This window comes from Capricornis sumatraensis, chromosome X (assembly GCF_032405125.1).
Source record: "Capricornis sumatraensis isolate serow.1 chromosome X, serow.2, whole genome shotgun sequence".
NCBI classification, from domain to species: Eukaryota; Metazoa; Chordata; class Mammalia; order Artiodactyla; family Bovidae; genus Capricornis; species Capricornis sumatraensis.
Window position 1 is genome coordinate 26,503,112 of NC_091092.1, and position 22,543 is coordinate 26,525,654.

The 22,543-nt window shown below is 40.1% G+C and overlaps 1 protein-coding gene across 1 annotated transcript in view; it reads left to right on the top strand.

Moving 5' to 3' along the window:
• The first annotated feature begins 1,139 nt into the window (after positions 1–1,139).
• The window catches only part of LOC138071586 (dedicator of cytokinesis protein 11-like), a 35,803-nt gene continuing 14,399 nt past the window's right edge, over positions 1,140–22,543 (top strand). Inside the window, 6 exon segments of the mRNA XM_068963101.1 lie at positions 1,140–1,173; positions 2,961–3,067; positions 10,991–11,113; positions 13,990–14,002; positions 15,730–15,834; positions 16,358–16,503. Coding sequence (XP_068819202.1) covers positions 1,140–1,173; positions 2,961–3,067; positions 10,991–11,113; positions 13,990–14,002; positions 15,730–15,834; positions 16,358–16,503 — 528 coding nt within the window.

The following is a 22,543-nucleotide window of genomic DNA, read 5'->3' on the forward strand; positions in this document are numbered from 1 at the left end:
TTAAAGCAGACCCTTTAAGACCATGTGACATAATGCTCCATAGGGCTGGAGAAGAGCCCTCACACACATTTACACTGGCCTAAATTTAGTAACTTGTTTCCTCTGAAACAAGACTAAAGGGAATCAAAGTTTTCCCCAGGCATTTTGAAGACCCACAAAAAAGAGTCCTCTTATCATTGGATAGTTTGGTGGGTGTTGATAACTTAAACAAGGACATATATATTTATATATATGCATATGTGTGTGTTTGTGTATATATATGTGCTTGTCTATTTGGAGATGTGTCATCAGGCATAGGAATCAACATAATGCATTTAGCAAGAAGAGTGGACTCTGAAGCTGAAAAAATCCTTTAGAGTACACCAGATGATGTAGACCAGAGAGTCCAAAAGTAGCTCTCAACCTGTTTGTTTCTGGCAGGAACCATAGTTTACCCTCCCTCTACTTGAGATACACCTTGAAAGACCCTTTCCTGAGATGCTTTGGCCCCTTTTTATCCTCTCCTGAATCCTGGCCTTTTCTGGAAACCCTGGATGTGGGAATCATTTCAAATAATAATATCCTCAGAGTAGACAGAATTTTTCCCCCAGTCATGGATGTAGCTGCCTGAGCCCTTCAGGGGGTTGACTCTTTTCTTTGTTAAGGACGACATTCTTTACCTGTTCTCGAGTTTGGGGGCCCTCTTCCTTAACTGCCTAACTAACGTTTCACTTCATGAATCAAGTGGGATGTTTTCTACTAAATTTCAAAAAGTTCTCGCGATGCACTGCTACTCAACGAGTGTCCCATAGACCAAGCCATGTGACCCTTTTCCCATCAGAATGCTGAAGAATCTCAGTATGAGGTTTGGCTTTCTTAAAGCTTCCTTCTTCCTTCTCCAGCCTCTAACACCAGGAAGCTTACCAAATATTTAGTCGTGAGAACATCATCATTTCTAAGCATCACTATTGGATTGTAGAACAGTAGATGGCAAAAGCTGTTTGTCCCCTTTGCGACCAGTGATTTTCTACTAACTGGCAGCTTCTGTTATAAGGAGACTGAATTTTCCTTGAAAGTGACAACCCACTAATATAGGGGTAAATGCAAGCACAGCAAGATTGTTTGGACATGTTCCTAAGTGCAAAATCTGTAGGGCAACCATGTGGCCTTCTATCCCCAGACTCTTGTTTGATGGTAACAGTTTGGTCCACAATCCTACAGCAATAGTTTTCAGCTGGGGCTCACTACTTAACCTCCCAGTCGTCCAACTGCAGTCACTATACCAACTGCTAGCAATTATTTAATTTTATCTTCAGAAACCTAGTTTACTTATTGGTAGCTTTGGTAAAACAAATTTATTAAACACTTGTTGTATGTTAGGTACCGCTCCAAACACTTTACATTTCATTGAGTTCTTATAAGTAGTTCTTATAAGTCATCTGTTTTCCAGATACAGTCCTAGAGAGAGAAACATGTCTAAAATCACACAGTTAATGATAAAATTGGGTCTGTCTAAGTTCAAAAGCTCTGGTTGTTCCAGTGCCCCATCCTGTTTCTCTGAGGATCCCTTATCCCTGGCATCTATTTTATTTCCTGTCTCTCTTTACAAGCCCTAGGGCACTTTTCCAATTCTCCAGTAAAACTAGGAACTAGAGATGATTACAAAAGCTCATTCAATGTTTACCTGAAAAGTACACGCCCTCTTTGTTTAGGTGACAGAAGATAAACATACACAGGATCAAAGTGTTAATAATTTTTAGACTATATTCAGTTCAGTTCAGTCGCTCAGTCGTGTCCGACTCTTTGCGACCCCATGAACCGCAACCCGCCAGGCCTCCCTGTCCATCACCAACTCCTGGAGTTACCCAAACTCATGTCCATTGAGTCGGTGATGCCATCTAACCATCTCATCCTCTGTTGTCCCCTTCTTCTGCCTTCACTCTTTTGCAACATCAGGTTCTTTTCAAATGAGTCAGCTCTTCGCATCAGGTGGCCAGAGTATTGGAGTTTCCAGGTTCAACATCAGTCCTTCCAATGAACACCCAGGACTGATCTCCTCTAGGATGGACTGGTTGGATCTCCTTGCAGTCCAGGGGACTCTCAAGAGTCTTCTCTAACACCCAGTTGAAAAGCATCAATTCTCTGCACTCAGCTTTCTTTATAGTCCAACTCTCACATCCATACATGACTACTGGACAAACCATAGCATTGATGAGATGGACCTTTGTTGACAAAGTAATGTCTCTGCTTTTTAATATGGTGTCTAGGTTGGTCATAACTCTCCTTCCAAGGGGTAAGCATCTTTTAATTTCATGGCTGCAATCACCATCTGCAGTGATTTTGGAGTCCCCCAAAATAAAGTCAGCCACTGTTTCCCATCTATTTGCCACGAGGTGATGGGACCAGGTGCCATCCCAGCAATCTTGCTTCCAGCCTGTGCTTCCTCCAGTCCAGAGTTTCTCATGATGTCAGCCGGGTGACAATATACAGTCTTGATGTACTCCTTTTCTTATTTGGAACTAGTCTGTTGTTCCATGTCCAGTTCTAACTGTTGCTTCCTGACTTGCATACAGGTTTCTCAAGAGGCAGGTCAGGTGGTCTGGTATTCCCATCTCTTGAAGAATTTTCCACAGTTTATTGTGATCCACACAGTCAAAGGCTTTGGCATACTCAATAAATAGATCATGTCAGGAAACTTGTACTATACCAAGCATTGCAGATGAGGGATAGTCAGAGAATGAAACTTATTTGTAAGTACCTTGAGCTCATCATTTGGGGAAAAGATTGGTAGGATATTAGTAGATAGATATAATTGGTTTAAAAAAATTTTTTTTTAATAACAGAAAATTGCACTTATGACTTTGTTCCTTCCCAAAAGTATGTGTTTATTTTCTAAGGATAGGTAATCCATGTAAGTCTGTCTTTCATTTACAAAACACTTTTAAAAAGTAAATTTGCTTCACTGCTTTTTATTTACACAGAATTATTCCCTAATGGATGTTCAGCCTTCAAGAAAATTACTCCCAACCTAGATGAAGAAGGAGCAATGAAGGAGGATGCTGGAATGATGGATGTCCATTATAGTGAAGTAAGACTCCAGGGCCTGCATTGTCAGTTAGATAAATGTAACTTCTTTAAAATATTTACATTAAGAAATTATTACAGCTCACTTAATTTGAAAGGTAACTAAGGGTTGATGGGACTTCCTTGGTGGCTCACACGATAAAATGTCTGTCTACAATGCAGGAGACCAGGGTTCGATCCCTGAGTTGGGAAGATCCCCTGGAGAAGGAAATGGCAATTCACTCCAGTACTATTGCCTGGAAAATCCCATGGACAGAGGAGCCTGGAAGGCTACAGTCCATGGGGTCGCAAACCATCGGACACGACTGAGCGACTTTGCCAAACTTTGCCAAGGGTTGACGAACTATAAGGATTAAAACTACCCAGGGATCAGATGTCCGTTTTTGAAATGTGGAGCCCTATCTCTGCAACGGTTCTTTCTGTCTGGTTTCAGAAATGTACCATGTATCATCATCCAATCACCTTCCCAGTAACCAGATCACAGGTACGTACTTTGAAGACATCTCCATAAAAAATGGAGTTCACAATGTAACAGCTGAAGAGAGGAGGCTTCCAGGTGTTTTAAAGATGGAAAATTTCTGCTCTGAGCTTCATATGGATAGTAAACACCTGAAGTTGTCACTCGCTCAGTAAGGCTTTGGACTTGGTGATCGAAGAGGTATAGAATAATTAGATATGGCTGATCTCTGACCTCCAGAGTGTACCTAAAGAGACAACCCACCTACACAAAATGGAGAAAAGCAAGACAGTGCCATTTGAATAATACAGACAACATGCAGAGTCAAAGGTGAGAGGTAGCTTTGGGCTGAGGAGAGTTAGGACTAGAGAGAGGTTTAAAGAACGAGGATATCCTGAAGTCCTTTCAGCAGCAGCGGAGAATAGCTGGGATAAAAGGGAAGAGGTGGGAATGGGTAAGGCGAGTTTTAGGGGGCAGAGTAAATGGATCATTTTGGCTAAGCCATTGGGTTCTCATAGGAAAGAGCAGTAGAGGAGGTCTGAATTGGAGAAACTTTGAATGTCTGGACTTTATTGATTAGAATGTTGAATTGCTGTCAAAGGTTTTTGAGCAGAATAATAATAAGATGAAATGAAGCAGGAGGAAAGGTTAAATTGGTGGTAATATGGGAAATGTATTGGAGGTCGATGGATGGCGGCTGGGGGCAGAGGCTGGAATGTGGGCTGCCCTAAGTGTCCAGTTGTGAAGCAGCCAGGCCTAAACCCAGCTTGTGACAGGTTCAGGGACCACTGAGGAAAAGAGGAAGACTTGCTGGCTGTGTAGAAGAGTCAAATGTAACACTGAGATTTCAGGTTTGGATATTTATAGAGAAATGATGGATGGATGATTTTACAGGGAAGGTGATGAAGTTCATGTTTTGATGAGTGTTGAATTTGAAGCATCAGTAGAAGGTTATTGAAATGGAAACAACATCAGGTCATTAGACATTAAGAACTGAATCTAAACAGAGAGATCAGGGTTGCGGAGCTACATCTGGAAGTCATAGCTGTGTGAGAAGCAAAGCATACTGATAATGGGAGATAATATAGCAAGTGAAGACCAGAGAACCAAGAACTGAATCACAGTGACGTTCACATTTAAGGAATGTGAAGACCAAACAGAGAAACAACAAAAGGAGGGAGACTGAAGTGCTTGCAGGCCCACAGAAATGAATTTTTTTAAGGTAGTATTAAGAAACATAAAAAGCAGCAGTTTAAAGTGATAGAGACACACTTTGTACTCTATGAAGTGTATTTTTTAAATAAAAGCTATTTCAAGCTAGCTCTGGTTCATTTCGCTAAAATGATCTATGCCTAGAAGCTTTACCTCCTACCCCTTTTTTTTCTGCCTACTGCTTCTCTATGACTCTCTCCTCAGCAGTATAACTAGAGGCACAGATGTAGAGAGCGGACTTGTGGACACAGTCGGGGGAAAGAGAGGATGGGATGAATTGAGAGAGTAGTATTAAAACGTATACCTGACCATATGTAAAACAGATAGCTAGCGGGAAGTTGCTGTATACACAGGGAGCTCTACCCGGTGCTCCGTGATGACCTAGAGGGCTCGGAGCTGGGGGTGGGAGGCAGGCTCAAGAGAGAAGGTATACACACACACACACACACACACACACACACACACACTCTTAATGACTGACTCATGTTGTGTGACAGAAATGAACACAACATTGTAAAGCAATTATCCTCCAATTAAACAGAAAAAAGATTCATAAGAGTAGGAGCCCGTCTAGCCTCAAAAATGCTGGAGTGGGTTGCCATTTCCTTCTCCAGGGCCTCTTCCCGACCCAGGGATCAAAACTGGGTCTCCTGCATTGTAGGCAGATTCTTCATTGTCTGCACCACCAGGGAAGCCCCAAATGATTAGCACATAGTATGAAATCAGTAAATATTTCTTTAGTGAAAAATAATAAAATAAAGATAATAATACTATCCTGGTCACTTCACAATAAACATGAAGGTTCTTTATAAGTGATTAGGTGCTACGTAAATGTCAGGCTTTATGACTGACCAACTGGATAGTAAAGTTGGCTTTTACTCCCAGAACTTGAAAGACTTGATGTTTAAAACGTGTTTGCTGGATCAATTAATCATAACCGAGAATCAGATCCTTGAATTTTAATCCCAGTTCATTGCTTGACTGTGAAGCCTGGGGTAAATTAATTCATTTTGGGGGTTTTAGTTAGACTTAGATGATTTTCGTGTAAGATCTGCAGTTTGTGTGGGCTCAGAGCAGGAAGATTCCAGGGTGTTCACGGGAGATAAATGGATTAGCACAACTGCAGTTATGTCCTTTTTTCCAAACAGCAGCTTCAGCTTCGTCATCGAAGTGGCCTTAAGCCTGACCCTTTTTTGTACTCCAAGGGAAAGTAGTAATATGTCTCATTAGTCAAGAACTATAATCAGTTTCCTGTGTAAACACATTTGTTGGAACTCTTTTGTGTTCTACAGTACTAATTTATATGTGCTTTTCACATATAAATATGTGAAATATGATAGAATCATATTCTCCATAGTGCCATTTTATGTTTCAGTTTATATAATAGGGCTTTTTCCTCGTGTCCTAGCCAGTGGAAAATAACTGCCACTGATTTACAAGTTTTATTGAAGTGAAAGATACAAACTATTGTTCATTTAGTGGCTTCTTTAAGTAGGTGAATTAAGCCATTAGTAATTTAGTTTGTTTTTAAGACTGCATTTCTGACTTTTGAGTTGAAATAGTTTTAAAGATAAATTAGTATACAGTAAAAGGCACACATATTAGGTGGACAACTTGATGGATTTTGACAGTTGTCTACAGCCATATAACACCGTGGTAACACATTGTCACGAGAAACCAAAAAGTAGAACATGTGCATTAGCCCAGAAAGTTCCATTGCGCCCATTTCCCGTCAGTCTGCCTGGCCCCAATATCTGATGTAGATTACTTTTAACAGTATTTGGTGTCATAAAAATGAAATCATTCAGTGTCTACCTTTTGTATCTGCCTCTTTTGGTTGGCAGAAATTTTTTGAGATACATCCATGTTGTGGAGTAAATCATAAGTTCTTCTTCATGGCTAAATATTCTATTCTCTCGATATAACATTTTAAAACCCATTCTCCAGTGGAAGGATTTTGGATTGCTTCCAGTTTGGGACTGTTATGAATAAGGCTGCTTTAAACATTCTTATCTGTGACCTTTTATGGGCATATGCTTTACTTTTTCTTGAGTAAATACCCTGCTGGTTCCTCGGGAAGTTTCATATGTAACTTTATATGAAACTGTCAGTTTTTAAAAGAGGTTGGGGCATTTTATATCCCAACAAAGGATGAGAGTTCCAGCTGCTTCACTTCCTCACCACCATTAGCTGTTGCTAATCTTTTCGTATTTTTGCCATCCTAGTAGACAGGAAGTGGTATCTCACTGTGTTTTCATTTGTATTTCTCTAATGCCTAATGGTGTTGAGCATTTTTCACATGGTCTTGGTCTTTCATTTACCTTTTGTGGAATGTTTGTTCAGTTCTTTTGCCCATTTTAGAAATTACATTATTCTTGTTGTTGTTGATTTATGGGGGTTATTTCTATATTCTGGATACAAGTCCATCGTCAGATACATGTGCTGCAGATTATTTACCAGTGTTGGATTCGTTTATGTATTTTCTTCACTAAGTCTTTTATTGAGCGGAAAGTTTTGGCTTTGATAAAGTCCAATTTACTTTTTTTTAATGGTTTATTTCTGTGTGTGGGTGGGCTGGGGTGGGGGTGTATATTTGGTCTGAGAAATCCTTACTTACCTCGAGACTGTGAAGATATTGCCTGATATGTTCTGCTATGAACTTTCCTGCTGAGTTTTATGTTTCGGTCTATAGTCTCTTTAGAATTCATTTTTGAGCGTATAATGAGATAGAAGTCAAGATTCATTTTTCATAGACAGGTATTTTACATAGGCCACACCATTTGGAGAGAAATAAATCTTCTTTCACCCCTGGTGAATTGCTTTGGCACCTTAGTTAAATTTCAGTTCTTTATATGTTTGTGATCTATTTCTAGACTCTGTTTTGTGCCACTGGTCTATTTGACCATGTTGATACCAATATCACACTGTCTTGATTGCTGCAAGTTTGTCAGTTATGGAATAATATAGTGTTAGTCCTTCAACTTTGTTCTTTTTCAAAGTCACTTTGGCTATTCTGCATCCTTTGATTTCCATATAGAATTTCAGATTATCTTTTCTCTTTCCTCAAAATAGCCTGCTGGAAGCTTTGTCGAGCTTTTGTTACATTTATATATCACTACGTGGAGAATGGACAGCTTGAACAATACTGAGTCTTTCAATCAAGTCTTGTTTAGGTTTTTAATTCCACCCAGCAATATTTTGTGCTTTTTCAGAGTAGAAGTCCTTTTCTGGATATTTTGTTAGATAGTGGATGTTCTGATGCTACTGGAAATAGTATTGTTTGGGTTTTTAATCTTATTTTTCAATTTGTTGTTGCTAGTATCCATAAAATGGAGAAGGCAATGGCAACCCACTCCAGTACTCTTGCCTGGAGAATCCCTTGGACGGAGGACCCCGGTAGGCTGTGGTCCATGGGGTCGCTGAGAGTGAGGACACGACTGAGCGACTTCACTTTAACTTTTCACTTTCATGCGTTGGAGAAGGAAATGGCAACCCACTCCAGTATTCTTGCCTGGAGAATCCCAGGGACGGAGGAGTCTGTTGGGCTGCCGTCTATGGGGTCGCACAGAGTCAGACACGACTGACGCGAGTTAGCAGCAGCAGCAGCAGCATACATAAATACAGTGATTCTATATGGTGATCTTATGATCTGCAACCTTGCTAAATCCTCTTGTTTTAGTAGTTTGTATATTCCTTAGGATTTTCTACATACACCATCATGCCATTTGCACAGAAAGATAGTTTCATATTTCCTGATCTCTTTCCCTTCTCTCTTTCTTTCTCTCTTGTCTTCTTACACTGGCTAGCACCTTCAGCACAATAATGAATAAAAGTGATAAGAGCAGAAAGTTTGTCTTGTTCCCAAATTGAGGAAAAGAGTGTTCAGCCTGCAGGTTTTTAATAAATGTTCTCTATCAGATTGAGAACAATCTCTTCAATTCCCTGTTCTGGGTGGATTCTTTTTTAATATTGCAAAGGGATATTGAATTTTTGCAAATTCTTTTTCTGCAACTATTGGTAGACATCACGTTTTTTCTCTTTTAGTCTGTTTACGTGGCTCTTTCTATTTACAATGGATTTTTTCCTTATTGTAAACCAACTTTACATTCCTGGGACAAACATTACTAGTTTTTAATACATTCTTTTTTTATTTCCCCAGAGTTCCTCCTTTCTACTATTGATAGAAAACTTAACTATTAAATGTTAATATATAGATTATTCAAGTAGCAACATTTAATGAACATCTATTTACTACCACCCTGCTAGTGACTGAAAAATACAATATAATCAATATGTTGTCCCTACACTTAAAGAGTCACAGCCTACTTGTAAAGTCAGATACGTATATAACGGGCAAGTATAGTGATAAATATCCACCCAATGTAGTATCATAGTAAGAAAAATAGGCCTCTTGTGTCGCTACTCTGTGTTAATCAAGAGAAGGATCCTGGAAGAGGTGAAATCTAACTTTTCTTACAGGGTTAACTAAGTGAAAGGGATTAAAGGACACGAGGGTACAGAATGGACAAAGGCACAAAGTTAAGACAACACCATGGTGCTTCCGAGAAACTAATAGTAGTTCATCACTGCTGGACTTAAAGTACAAGGCTAGCTTGAGGAGTGATGATTTCATAAACTATCAGCCAGATCGCTGCAAACCTTATGTGTCAAATGAAGGAATTTGTCCTTAGTTCTGCAAATGATGGGGAGCCGTGAGATTACAAGGGAAGAGGGATGTAGTCTGGTTTGGATTTTAATCAAAACCCTATGACAGATGTGTAGAGGATAGATTTGAAAGTGCCAAGGCTGGAGGCAGGAGGATCTGTTAGAAAACAATAATGACATCTTGAACCTTAGCAATGAGTGTAGAAATGGAAAGGAAGGGTCAGATTTGAGAAATATTTAGGAAGTGAAAGTGGCAGAACTTGACGATGAACTGATTAGAGGATGAGTCAAGACTGAGAGTGTATTAGTTTCCTAGAGTTGCCATAACAATGTACACAAACTGGGTGATTTAAAATAATAGAACTTTATTGTCTCACAGTTCTAGAGTCCAGAGGTTGGAAATCCAGGTGTCAGCAGGGCCCTGTTCCCTCAGAGACTCTGGGTAGCAGCCTTCCTTGCCTCCTCCTAGCTCTGATGGTAGCTGTTGGTCTTGGATTTCCTTGGCTCGTAGCGACATTACTCCAGTCACTGCCTCTGTAGTCACATGGTGCTCTCCCTGTTTGTCTCTGTCCTTTTGGAGTAAGGCTCACCCAGTAAATCACTGCTGCAAGTAAGTCACTCAGGTATGACATCAACTTCACTCATCATTATCACCAGTGACCCTGTTTCCAAATAAGGTTACATTTGGAGGCAGTGAAAGTTAGGGCTTCAGCGTATCTTTGTGAGGGACACAGTTCAACCTATAACCAAGAGTAAAGTCAGAAGTGCTTGTAGTTTTCTAGTTCAGAGTCTATAGGATATGACCCCTGGCTAGGTAGGAAGTGCAAGGGAAAGAGCTAGTTTAGAAAAAAGATGAATTCAGAATTGACTACAGGACATACTTTAAGAGCCATTGTAGCAGTCACTTCTATAGGTCTGAAATTCATCTCTTTAAGATAGAAACAAACTGTTCAGACTTATGAATAGTATGAGTAATTGGCATCACCCTTTCATTGTTGGGAACATGAGATGATGGTTGTTTTATAGAAGCTGTTATTATGGCAAAGAGATCTCTCTCTTGAGGTATTATATTATCATTCTCACTAGTTTTAGAACCAACAGTTAGGAAGGAAGCATTGTTGACCAAAATCACATCATTTAATGAACACTGATGCAGCAGCTTGAAAACTGTGAAATTCCCTTAAGACTCTATTAACTGTGTGTAAACGTAATTTTAGTAGGAAGCAAAAATCATGGACATTTATATGCTAAGTGGAATTTACCCTGTTAGACATTTAATATCTTCAGTTTGGAAAATACTTCTCAACATGTTACCATGTGTAACTATGATTAACATCTTGATTATATGCAAAACCAAGCAAATAGTAGTTTACTATTGTCAATATTCATTTCATACTTTCAAGAATGTGGTTTCAATACCAAATACTTTGAGTATGTCTTTTAGAAAATATGGTCACAGAACAATACTCCTTCTGTACATTTCCTTAAATGTAGTACATTCTGTTTTTTATTCCTTTGAAATAGTTCAAATTACATTTGCCCAGAGCTCTAAAAGTATCTCTAATTCCTCATTACATTTTTTTCTCAATGCAGGAAGTTTTGCTGGAGTTGCTGCAACATTGTGTGGATGGCTTATGGAAAGCAGAGCATTACGAAGTAATTTCTGAAATTTCCAAGTTGATCATTCCAATTTATGAGAATCGTCGAGAGTTTGAGGTAAGTAACTGATATGTTTGCATCATTTACCTATATATTTTATTTTGGTCTTAAGTTGCTATCTTTAAAAAACACTGAAATGCACTAAAATTAAAGTCCTTCCTTATATTCATTTAAATTTTCCAAATGAAATTAAGGATGCAATGTTTAAAATATGTATTAGAATTAACATTATGCCAGTTGTTCCTACAGCATTTTTACTAGCAATCTCCCCTTCTCCACTCATGGCAGAGAATAATCCATGTTGTCCTCACTAAAAGCAAAAAGTTACTGGATTTCCATGATATCTGGGAAGAGATATAGGTGTAATTCTATGCTTTCCAATTTAATGGTGAGACTAAAGTTGCTAGCAGATGACAGTAGCAGAGATAATAATTTACTAGGAATTACCCTTTTATTTCATGCAAAGATGGGCTCGATAAAGGACAGAAATGGTATGGACCTAACAAAAGCAGAAGTTATTAGAAGAGCTGGCAAGAATACATGGAACAATTGTACAAAAAAGATCTTCACGACCCAGATAATCATAATGATGTGATCACTCATCTAGAGCCAGACATCTTGGAATGTGAAGTCAAGTGGGCCTTAGAAAGCATCACTACAAACAAAGCTAGTGGAGGTGATGGAATTCCAGTGGAGCTATTTCAAATCCTGAAAGATGATACTGTGAAAGTGCTGCACTCAATATGCCAGCAAATTTGGAAAACTCAGCAGTGGCCACAGGACTGGAAAAGGTCAGTTTTCAGTCCAATCCCAAAGAAAGGCAATGCCAAAGAATGCTCAAACTACCGCACAATTGCACTCATCTCACATGCTAGTAAAGTAATGCTCAAAATTCTCCAAGGCAGACTTCAGCAATACGTGGACCGCGAACTCCCTGATGTTCAAGCTGGTTTTAGGAAAGGCAGAGGAACCAGAGATCAAATTGCCAACATCTGCTGGATCATGGAAAAAGCAAGAGAGTTCCAGAAAAACATCTCTTTCTGCTTTATTGACTATGCCAAAGCCTTTGACTGTGTGGATCACAATCAACTGTGGAAAATTCTGAGAGGGATGGGAATCCCAGAACACCTAACCTGCCTCTTGAGCAACTTGTATGCAGGTCAGGAAGCAACAGTTAGAACTGGACATGGAACAACAGACTGGTTCCAAATAGGAAAAGGAGTACGTCAAGGCTGTATATTGTCACCCTGCTGATTTAACTTCCATGCAGAGTACATCATGAGAAACGCTGGACTGGAAGAAACACAAGCCGGAATCAAGATTGCCGGGAGAAATATCAATCACCTCAGATATGCAGATGACACCACCCTTATGGCAGAAAGTGAAGAGGAGCTAAAAAGCCTCTTGATGAAAGTGAAAGAGGAGAGCGGAAAAGTTGACTTAAAGCTCAACATTCAGAAAACGAAGATCATGGCATCCGGTCCCATCACATCATGGGAAATAGATGGGGAAACAGTGGAAACATGTCTGACTTTATTTTTTGGGGGCTCCAAAATCACTGCAGATGGTGACTGCAGCCATGAAATTAAAAGACGCTTGCTCCTTGGAAGAAAAGTTATGACCAACTTAGATAGTATATTCAAAAGCAGAGACATTACTTTGCCAACTAAGGTCCATCTAGTCAAGGCTATGGTTTCTCCTCTGGTCATGTATGGATGTGAGAGTTGGACTGTGAAGAAGGCTGAGCGCTGAAGAATTGATGCTTTCGAACTGTGGTGTTGGAGAAGACTCTTGAGAGTCCCTTGGACTGCAAGGAGATCCAACCAGTCCATTCTGAAGGAGATCAACCCTGGGATTTCTTTGGAAGGAATGATGCTAAGGCTGAAACTCCAGTACTTTGGCCACCTCATGAGAAGTGTTGACTCATTGGAAAGGACTCTGATGCTGGGAGGGATTGGGGGCAGGAGAAGGGGACGACCGAGGATGAGATGGCTGGATGGCATTACGGACTTGATGGATGTGAGTCTGAGTGAACTCCGGGAGAAGGTGATGAACAGTGATGCCTGGCATGCTGCGATTCATGGGGTCACAAAGAGTCGGACATGACTGAGCGACTGAACTGAACTGAAATGAACTGAGGAGCTTTTCCAGTTTTGTCTGCCACATAAATCTTTGATCAAGGGGAATTACTAAAGAACAGTAGTACAGCTGTTACCACCAGCACGCAACAGGGCTTTTTATATTCAAAAATCTGAGTCTGTATCATAATTTTTTACCCCTGCTATGCTGGAAAGGGGTGCTTTAAGACTTAGCCATTTTTAAAAGCAAAGCAATTTATCCTTAAACATATGTAGCAAGTAGTCTTTCATTGTTTAAGGGTCCAAGAGTGAAAAAATACATTTAGTGTTATCTGTGTAGTGTTCTAATCTCTTCTCCACATTGGCTCTTATCAAACTCACTTTTTCTTCCTGGGTTCTGGGTCTTCCTACTCTTTGCCCTGCTTTTGCTGTATATGGGGACATGCCTTAAAAATCATAGTGGATTTCAAGTGGTTATATTAAAAAGTGAGTTAAGTAATGAAATCTATGTCCTGCTGATGACAAACAATAGCTTATGAGACAAGACAAGAATTGGCATTGCTCTTTCTGTCAAAGCATTGCCTCCTAAGAACCTTTGTAAAAGTGCCAAAGTACCTACTCTCTTACTCTCAAGTTGAAGACCAAGTTATTAGAAACCCAGAGAACATTTTGCTACTCACTTGACTAACAGGGATAAAAGAAAAATATATCTTCCCTACACATTAAAGGAAACAATAGATTCTATTGGGGAGCTATTCCTATTTCCTTGTAGAGAGGCAAGGGTCTGAATAGATTCCGAACCATCCTGCATGGGATGAAGTAATTTTTCAGTGTTCCTTATAGGGTGGGCTGAAGAGTCTCAGCCACAGCAGCCATTAAGGAAGGAAAGCTTCCCTCAAATTGACTTCAACTGCAGAAGACAGTATGGAAAGAATGTGAAAGAAAGAACATCTGCTTCTGGGCTCCCCTTTTAGCATTGAAATGAAATTCACCAGCATACAGTGAACCGTTTTCTAGTTTGCAGTTCAGTGGCATTTAGTGCAGTCTTAATATTATGCTCCAACCACCTGTCTCTAGTTTCAAAACATTTTTATCATCCGATGTAAAACTCAATCTCCTTCCAGGAATCACTCTTCACCCCCTCCCTCACCCCACCGGTGACCACTAATCCGCTTTCCGTCTATGGATTTGCCTGTTCTGGACGTGTCATAAAAAAGATGAATGCAAGATGTGACCTTTTGTGTCTGGCTTCTTTTACTTAGCATAATATTTCGAGGTTCATTCAAGTTGTAACCTATATCAGAACTTGATTCCTTTTTCATGGCTGAATGATATTCCATGGTATGGCTACATCAAAATTTGTTTGTATGTTTGGGTTTTTCCACATTTGGGCTGTTATAAATAGTGCTGTTCTAAACAGTGTTATAAGTTTCTATGTGGGCATGTTTTTGTTTATCTTGGAAAAATACCTAAGAGGGGAATTGCTGAGTCACAGAGTAATTCTATTAACTTTTGAGAAACCACCTAATTGTTGTCCCTTTTATCTTCCTACCAGCAGATCTGATTGGCAGTTGTGTTTGGGGGTTCTTTTTAGAACCTAGTGAATGTGGCATCCTAGTGAATGTGAAATGGTGTAACATTGTGGTTTTGCTTTCTATTTCCTTAATGACTAATGATTTTGAACAGCTTTTCATGTCTTTGTTGGCCATTTTTATATAGTCTCTGGAGAGATGTCTATTCAGGTCCTTTGCTCACTTTTTTTTATATATATATATATTTTTTCACTTCAATACTGTATTGGTTTTGCCATACATAGACATGAATCCACCACAGGTGTACATGTGTTCCCAACCCTGAAACTCCCTCCCACCACCCACCCCATATCATCTCTCTGGGTCATCCCAATCTTTGCTCACGTTTAAATTGGGTTGTTTGTCATTGTGTTGTTGAACTATGAGAGTTCCTTATATTTTTTGGATAAGAAAACATCAGATATGTGATTTGCTAACATTTTCTCCTGGTCTGTATGGTGTCTTTTCACATTCTAGATAATGTTTTTTACATAGTACATTCCCTTTTCTGAGTGTGGAGAAGAATATATTTTTTGGAAGTGTCTGTGAACTTGTTATAAAAGCATTCCTCAGTCAGGCTTTTACTGGTTTTTTTGTGTCTGCATTTTACTTTCCGTTTCTAAAGTGTTTGCATGATCGTTTATTCCCATCTTTCCACTTTAGGGCTCAAGCACACCATTTTGCTTCTTTTTCAGCTACAATAATTCAGACATGAAGATAAAAGTAGTCAATAACACAGTACTTTTAATGTTTATACTACCATTGAGATATGAATGACATGAAGCATGATATTTAGAATTATAGTGTTATTTGACCATTTTAAGCTCTACCCTCTCACCTAAACTTGTTGAGGCATTTTTTCTGTGACCATGGGAGAAGGGACTGCAAATGACCCCACCAAAACCATTTTGAAAAGGAAATGGCGTTGCTTTTTTCCCCTTATGCATTTATTGTAGACATTTCATAACTAACCAAAAGATAAAGCTAATTTGTTAATTCTCATATTTTCGGAAACTTACTCAAGTTTATAGAACTCTTCATGGAGCTTACACAAAAATTTTGGAAGTTACGCACACAAAGAAAAGACTTTTAGGCACCTTCTTCAGAGTTGCCTTTTATGGCCAAGTAAGTATACTTTAGTTCAAAAGTTGCTTGCCTTTTTAAACATTCACCTTGAATTATTAGGTTACCATAGCAGCAGTTACTGGTTCTAGGGTTCTGTCTGGGTAAAGCACCTGTCCCAACAGCAGGTGTGACACTTTTCTGAGTGTAATGTTCACTTTGGTTTCCATATTTAGTCCACGAGGGCAGAGGATAGCATATAAGATTTGAACATTTCCTTCAGTTTCATTTTCAGTCAGGCTTCTTAAATGTTTCTTTAATACCTAGTACTGAAAGTTTTCAAATAAAAATCAGGTAAGTAGGCAAGTGATGAAAAATTGAGTGTAAAAACCTTCAGGCAAATGATAAGCTCATATGACTGTGAGTTTGAACGTTCTCATTTATTTCAGGTACAATATATGTACGTGGCTTCTAGAACTATTATGTAAAATTTAGCAAATACATTATTTCAGATTACTTAGTAGATGTTCTCTACATGCTGCATTTGCTCATAATGCTTATAAAGTATTCTATGTTTAACTTTATAATAGTCTTTTTTGAAGAAGAGGATGGAAAGGAGTACATCTATAAAGAGCCAAATCTCACCGGCCTCTCAGAGATTTCCCTGAGACTTGTTAAACTTTATGGTGAAAAATTTGGTACAGAGAATGTCAAAATAATTCAGGATTCAGACAAGGTAACATGCCCTGCATTTTGAAATCATTATTTATTAGTTCCAGATGTGGCACATTGCTTCTGACTTTTTCCTTTTTTAGCTGGTGGAGGAGAAGAAGGGGAAATAGAGTCTTTCCAGATCCTAAAAGAAAGGACAGGGGCTTTGGAATCAGAGAGAAGGATTCAGATCTCCATTCTCTGCCACTTACTAGCTGTGTGACCATGGGGAATATACTTAACCTCTCTGGGCCTCATTGTTCTCATTAGTAAAATGAACTGAATAATAGTGCCTTCCTCATAGAGTGTTGCATGAATTCAGTTCAGTTCAGTCGTGTCCTACTCTTTGCAACCCCATGGACTGCACCATGCCAGGCTTCCCTGTCCTTCACCAACTCCCGGAGCTTGCTCAAAATCATGTTCATTGAGTCAGTGATGCCATCCAACCATCTCATCGTTTGTCATCCCCTTCTGCTCCTGCCTTCAATCTTTCCCAGCATCAGGGCCTTTGCCAATGAGTCAGTTCTTTGCATCAGGTGGCCAAAGTATTGGAGTTTCAGCCTCAGCATCAGTCCTTCCAAAGAATATTCAGGGTTGATTTGCATTAGTATGGACTGGTTGGATCTCCTTGCAGTCCAAGGGACTCTCAAGAGTCTTCTCCAGCACCACAGTTCAAAAGCATCAGCTTTCCTTATAGTCCAACTCTCACATCCATGCATGACTACTGGATAAACCGTAGCTTTCACTAGATGGACCTTTGTCAGCAAAGTAATGTCTCTGCTTTTTAACATGCTGTCTAGGTTGGTCATAGCTTTTCTTCCAGTGAGCAAGCATCTTTTAATTTCATGGCGGCAGTCACCATCTGCAGTGATTTTGGAGCCCAAGAAAATAAAGCCTGTCACTGTTTCCATTGTTTTCCCATCAATTTGCCATGAAGTAGTGGGACAGGATGCCATGATCTTCATTTTTTGAATATTGGGTTTTAAGCCAACTTTATCACTCTCCTCTTTCAATTTTATCAAGAGCTCTTTAGTTCCTCTTCACTGTCTGTCATAAGGGTGGTGTCCTCTGCATATCTGAGGTTACTGATATTTCTCCTGGCAATCTTCATCCAGCTTGTGCTTCATCCTGTCTGAAATTTTGCATGGTGTACTCTGCATATATGTTAAATAAGCAGGGTGACAATATACATCCTTGATAGTTGTAGGGATTAAATTACTCAATGTATGGAAAGTGATTAGAGTTCCTGATATATAAGAAAGCATTTGATACTAACAGAAACTAGCATGCTCAATAGAAGTTAGCCATTATTGTTAATGTTGTTGTGCCGCATGAGTGTCAATTTCATACTTTATGATTAAAATCATCTTAGGTGGGACTTCTCTGGTGGTCCAGTGGGCAAGAGTTTGCCTGCCAATGACGGAGACACAGGTTTGATCCCTGGTCCAGGAGGATTCCACATCTGTGGGGAACCTAAACCTGTGTGCCAAGCTACTGTGCCTGCGCTCTGGATCCTGGACACCACAACTAGAGAGTACTCCCAGCTCACTACAATGAGAGAAAGCCCACACAGTGCAGCAAAGAAGATCAAATGCAGCCAAAAATAAAAATAAATAAATGCGAAAGATGGCGGAGGAATAGGACGGGAAGACCACTTTCTCCCTCACAAATTCCTCAAAAGAACATTTCAACGCTGTGCAAACTCCACAAAACAACCTCTGTAGGCTGGCAGAGGACAGCAGGCAACCAGAAAAGCAGACCATTGTCTTCAAAAACAGGTAGGAAAAAATATAAACGACGAAAAAGGAGACAAAGGAGGTGGGGAGGGAACTCCGTCCCGGGAATGGAAGCCCATCCCGGGAAGGGAAGCCCGTCCCGGGAAGGGAATTTTAAGAAGAGAGGTTTCCAAACACCAGGAAACACTCTCCCTGCCGAGTCTGTGGCGAGTCTTGGAAACCCAGAGGGCAACATAACAGGAAGGAAAAATAAAGAAATAATTAAAACCAAGAGATTACAAGCCCAACAGTAACTCCCCCAGCGGAAAAGCAGCACAGACGCCTGCATCCGCCATTGGGAAGTGGGGGCAGGGCAGGGACGCGCGGGAGGCGCGGGCTGCAGTGCTTTGTAAGAATCGGGCAGGAACGCCCCACGCGCAACCAGAACGATCTAACTTGCGCTAGCAAACCAGACTGTGGGATAGCTACCGCACGAAAAGCTCGAACATAAGACGCCGCCAGGACCGAGCACAGAACAAAGGACGGAACGGAAAAAGCCGGCTGCAGACCATCCCCCGCCGGGGACAGGCAGCCAGAGCCGTAAGGACTGGAAAGGGGCAATTGCAGACCCGGAGAGACTTTACTTACCTAACTGCAAGCGGGCTTCTTTGCTAAGACTTCTGGGGGTGCTGGACAGTCACAATCTGCCTCACGGGGGACGCCAGCGGTCCACCCAGAAAGTTGAGCAGCAGCGACAGAAAAGGTGACAAGCCGCGGCGATCACGCTCGCCAAACTCCTGAGCTACTCGGACCTGGGAAGGGCACAAAGCGCAGTCCCAGCCGAATCTGTGCCTCTGAGGGCTGCCTGAGCACCAAACATGAGCGGCTTGGACCGGGAAGTGCACGCAGCCTAGGGCCGGCCCCAGACGGTTCCCGGCTGTGCATCGTAGAGCCGGAGCGGTTTGTGCGCCGCGAGAAGGGACAGGTCAAGCGGGGCTGTGACACTGTGAGCACACGACAGCGCTATTAGTTTGCGGCATTCCCCCTCCCCACAGCGCGACTGAACTAGTGAGCCTGAAAAACCAGCAAACGGAAGAAGTTAAACAGAGGGAACCACCTTGGAAGTGATCCCACACGGCCCAAAACATCAGAGAAGAGCCAGATATATTTTTACTATTTTAAAAATCATTCCTTTTTTTTTTCTTTTTTTTTTCTCTTCTTTTTTTTTCTAACCTTTTTTTTTAATTGTTAAATCTTCTATTTCTCCTCTAATTTTTATTACTATAACCTATTATTACTATTTTAAAAAAAAAAGACTTTTATTTTTTTTTTTAAGGCAAACACCATATATAGCCTTTGGATGGTTGTTGGTGGGGTTTTTGTTTGTTTGTTTGTTTTGTTTTGGTTTGGTTTGCTTGTTTTTTTTTAATAATTCTTGGTTTTTTTTCTTTCTTTCTTTCCTGCTTTTTCCTTCTGCTTCTTTTCTTTAATATTGTATTTTTGAAAATCCAACCTCTACTCTAGATTTTTAACCTTTGCTCTTAGGTTTTTGTTGTCAATTATGTTCATTTAAAAACCCAAACTTCACTACCCAAGTTTACCTGAGAGCGAGATTACTGGCTTGACCACTCTCTTCTCCTTTGGACTCTCCTTTTTCTCCACCAGGTGGCCTCTGTCTCTTTTCTCCCCCATCTCTTCTCTATCTAACTCTGTGAATCTCTGTGTGTTCCAGACAGTGGAGAACACCTAAGGAACTGGTTACTGGCAGGATTTGTCTCTCTCCTTCTCATTCCTCTCTCTTATCCTCCTGGTCACCTCTGTCTACTTCCTCCCTCTCCTCTTCCCTGTATAACTCCGTAAATACCTGAGCGGGCCAGACTATAGAGCGCACATAAGGAAGTGACTACTGCCTAGCTTGCTCTCGCCTCTTTTGATCTCACCGCATCTCATTCCAGTTACCTCTAACTACCCCCTCCATCTTCTCTTCTCCTTGTAACTCAGTGAACCTCTCTGAGTGTCCCTCAATGTGGAGAAACTTTTCATCTTTAACCTAGATGTTTTATCATCGGTGCTGTATAGATGGAGAAGTCTAGAGGCTACTGTAAAAACTGAAGACCAGAAGCAGGAGGCTTAAATACAAAACCTGAAAACATTAGAGAACTCTTGAATTCAGGGAACATTAAGCAATAGGAGCTCATCAAATGCCTTCATACTTACACTGAAACCAAGCTCCACCCAAGGGCCAACAAGTTCCAAAACAAGACATATCACTCAAATTCTCCAGCAACACAGGAACACTCCCCTGAGCTTGAATATACAGGCAGCTCAAAATTATTCCAAAACCTTTGATGTCTCATAACCCATCACTGGTCACTCCACTGCACTCCAGAGAGAAGAAACCCAGCTCCACCCACCAGAACTCCAACACAAGCCTCCCTAACCAGGAAACCTTGACAAGCCACTGATAGAACCCCACCCACAGTGAGGAAGCTCCATAATAAAGAGAACTCCACAAATCACCAGAATATAAAAAGACCACCCCAAACGCAGCAATATAACCAAGATGAAGAGACAGAGGAATACTCAGCAGGTAAAGGAACAGGAGAGTTGCCCACCAAACCAAACAAAAGAGGAAGAAGTAGGGAATCTACCTGAGAAGGAATTCCGAATATTGATAGTGAAAATGATCCAAAATCTTGAAATCAAAATGGAATCACAGATAAATAGCCTAGAGACAAGGATTGAGAAGATGCAAGAAAGGTTTAACAAGGACCTAGAAGAAATAAAAAAGAGTCAAAATATAATGAATAATGCAATAAATGAGATCAGAAACACTCTGGAGGCAACAAATAGTAGAATAATGGAGGCAGAAGATAGGATTAGTGAAATAGAAGATAGAATGGTAGAAATAAATGAATCAGAGAGGAAACAAGAAATACGAATTAAAAGAAACGAGGACAATCTCAGAGACCTCCAGGACAATATGAAACGCTCCAACATTCGAATTATAGGAGTCCCAGAAGAAGAAGACAGAAAGAAAGATCATGAGAAAATCCTTGAGGAGATAATAGTTGAAAACTTCCCTAAAATGGGGAAGGAAATAATCACCCAAGTCCAAGAAACACAGAGAGTTCCAAATAGGATAAACCCAAGGCGAAACACCCCAAGACACATATTAATTAAATTAACAAAGGTCAAACACAAAGAACAAATATTAAAAGCAGCAAGGGAAAAACAACAAATAACACACAAGGGGATTCCCATAAGGATAACAGCTGATCTTTCAATAGAAACTCTTCAGGCCAGGAGGGAATGGCAAGACATACTTAAAGTGATGAAAGACAATAACCTACAGCCCAGATTACTGTACCCAGCAAGGATCTCATTCAAATACGAAGGAGAAATCAAAAGCTTTACAGACAAGCAAAAGCTGAGAGAATTCAGCACCACCAAACCAGCTCTCCAACAAATTCTAAAGGATATTCTCTAGACAGGAAACCGAAAAGGGTGTATAAACCCGAACCCAAAACAATAAAGTAAATGGTAACGGGATCATACTTATCAATAATTACCTTAAACGTAAATGGGTTGAACGCCCCAACCAAAAGGCAAAGACTGGCCGAATGGATACAAAAACAAGACCCCTCTATATGCTGCTTACAAGAGACCCACCTCAAAACAAGGGACACATATAGACTGAAAGTGAAGGGCTGGAATAAGATATACCACGCAAATAGAAACCAAAAGAAAGCAGGAGTGGCAATACTCATATCTGATAAAATAGACTTTAAAACAAAGGCTGTGAAAAGAGACAAAGAAGGCCACTACATAATGATCAAAGGATCAATCCAAGAAGAAGATATAACAATTATAAATATATATGCACCCAATATAGGAGCACCGCAATATGTAAGACAAATGCTAACAAGTATGAAAGGGGAAATCAACAATAACACAATAATAGTGGGAGACTTTAATACCCCACTCACACCTATGGACAGATCAACTAAACAGAAAATTAACAAAGAAACGCAAACTTTAAATGATACATTAGATCAATTAGACCTAATTGATATCTATAGGACATTTCACCCCAAAACAATGAATTTCACCTTTTTTTCAAGTGCTCATGGAACCTTCTCCAGGATAGATCACATCCTGGGCCATAAATCTAAACTTGATAAATTCAAAAAAATTGAAATCATTCCAAGCATCTTTTCTGACCATAATGCATTAAGATTAGATCTCAATTACAGGAGAAAAACTACTAAAAATTCCAACATATGGAGGTTGAACAACACACTTCTGAATAACCAACAAATCACAGAAGAAATCAAAAAAGAAATCAAA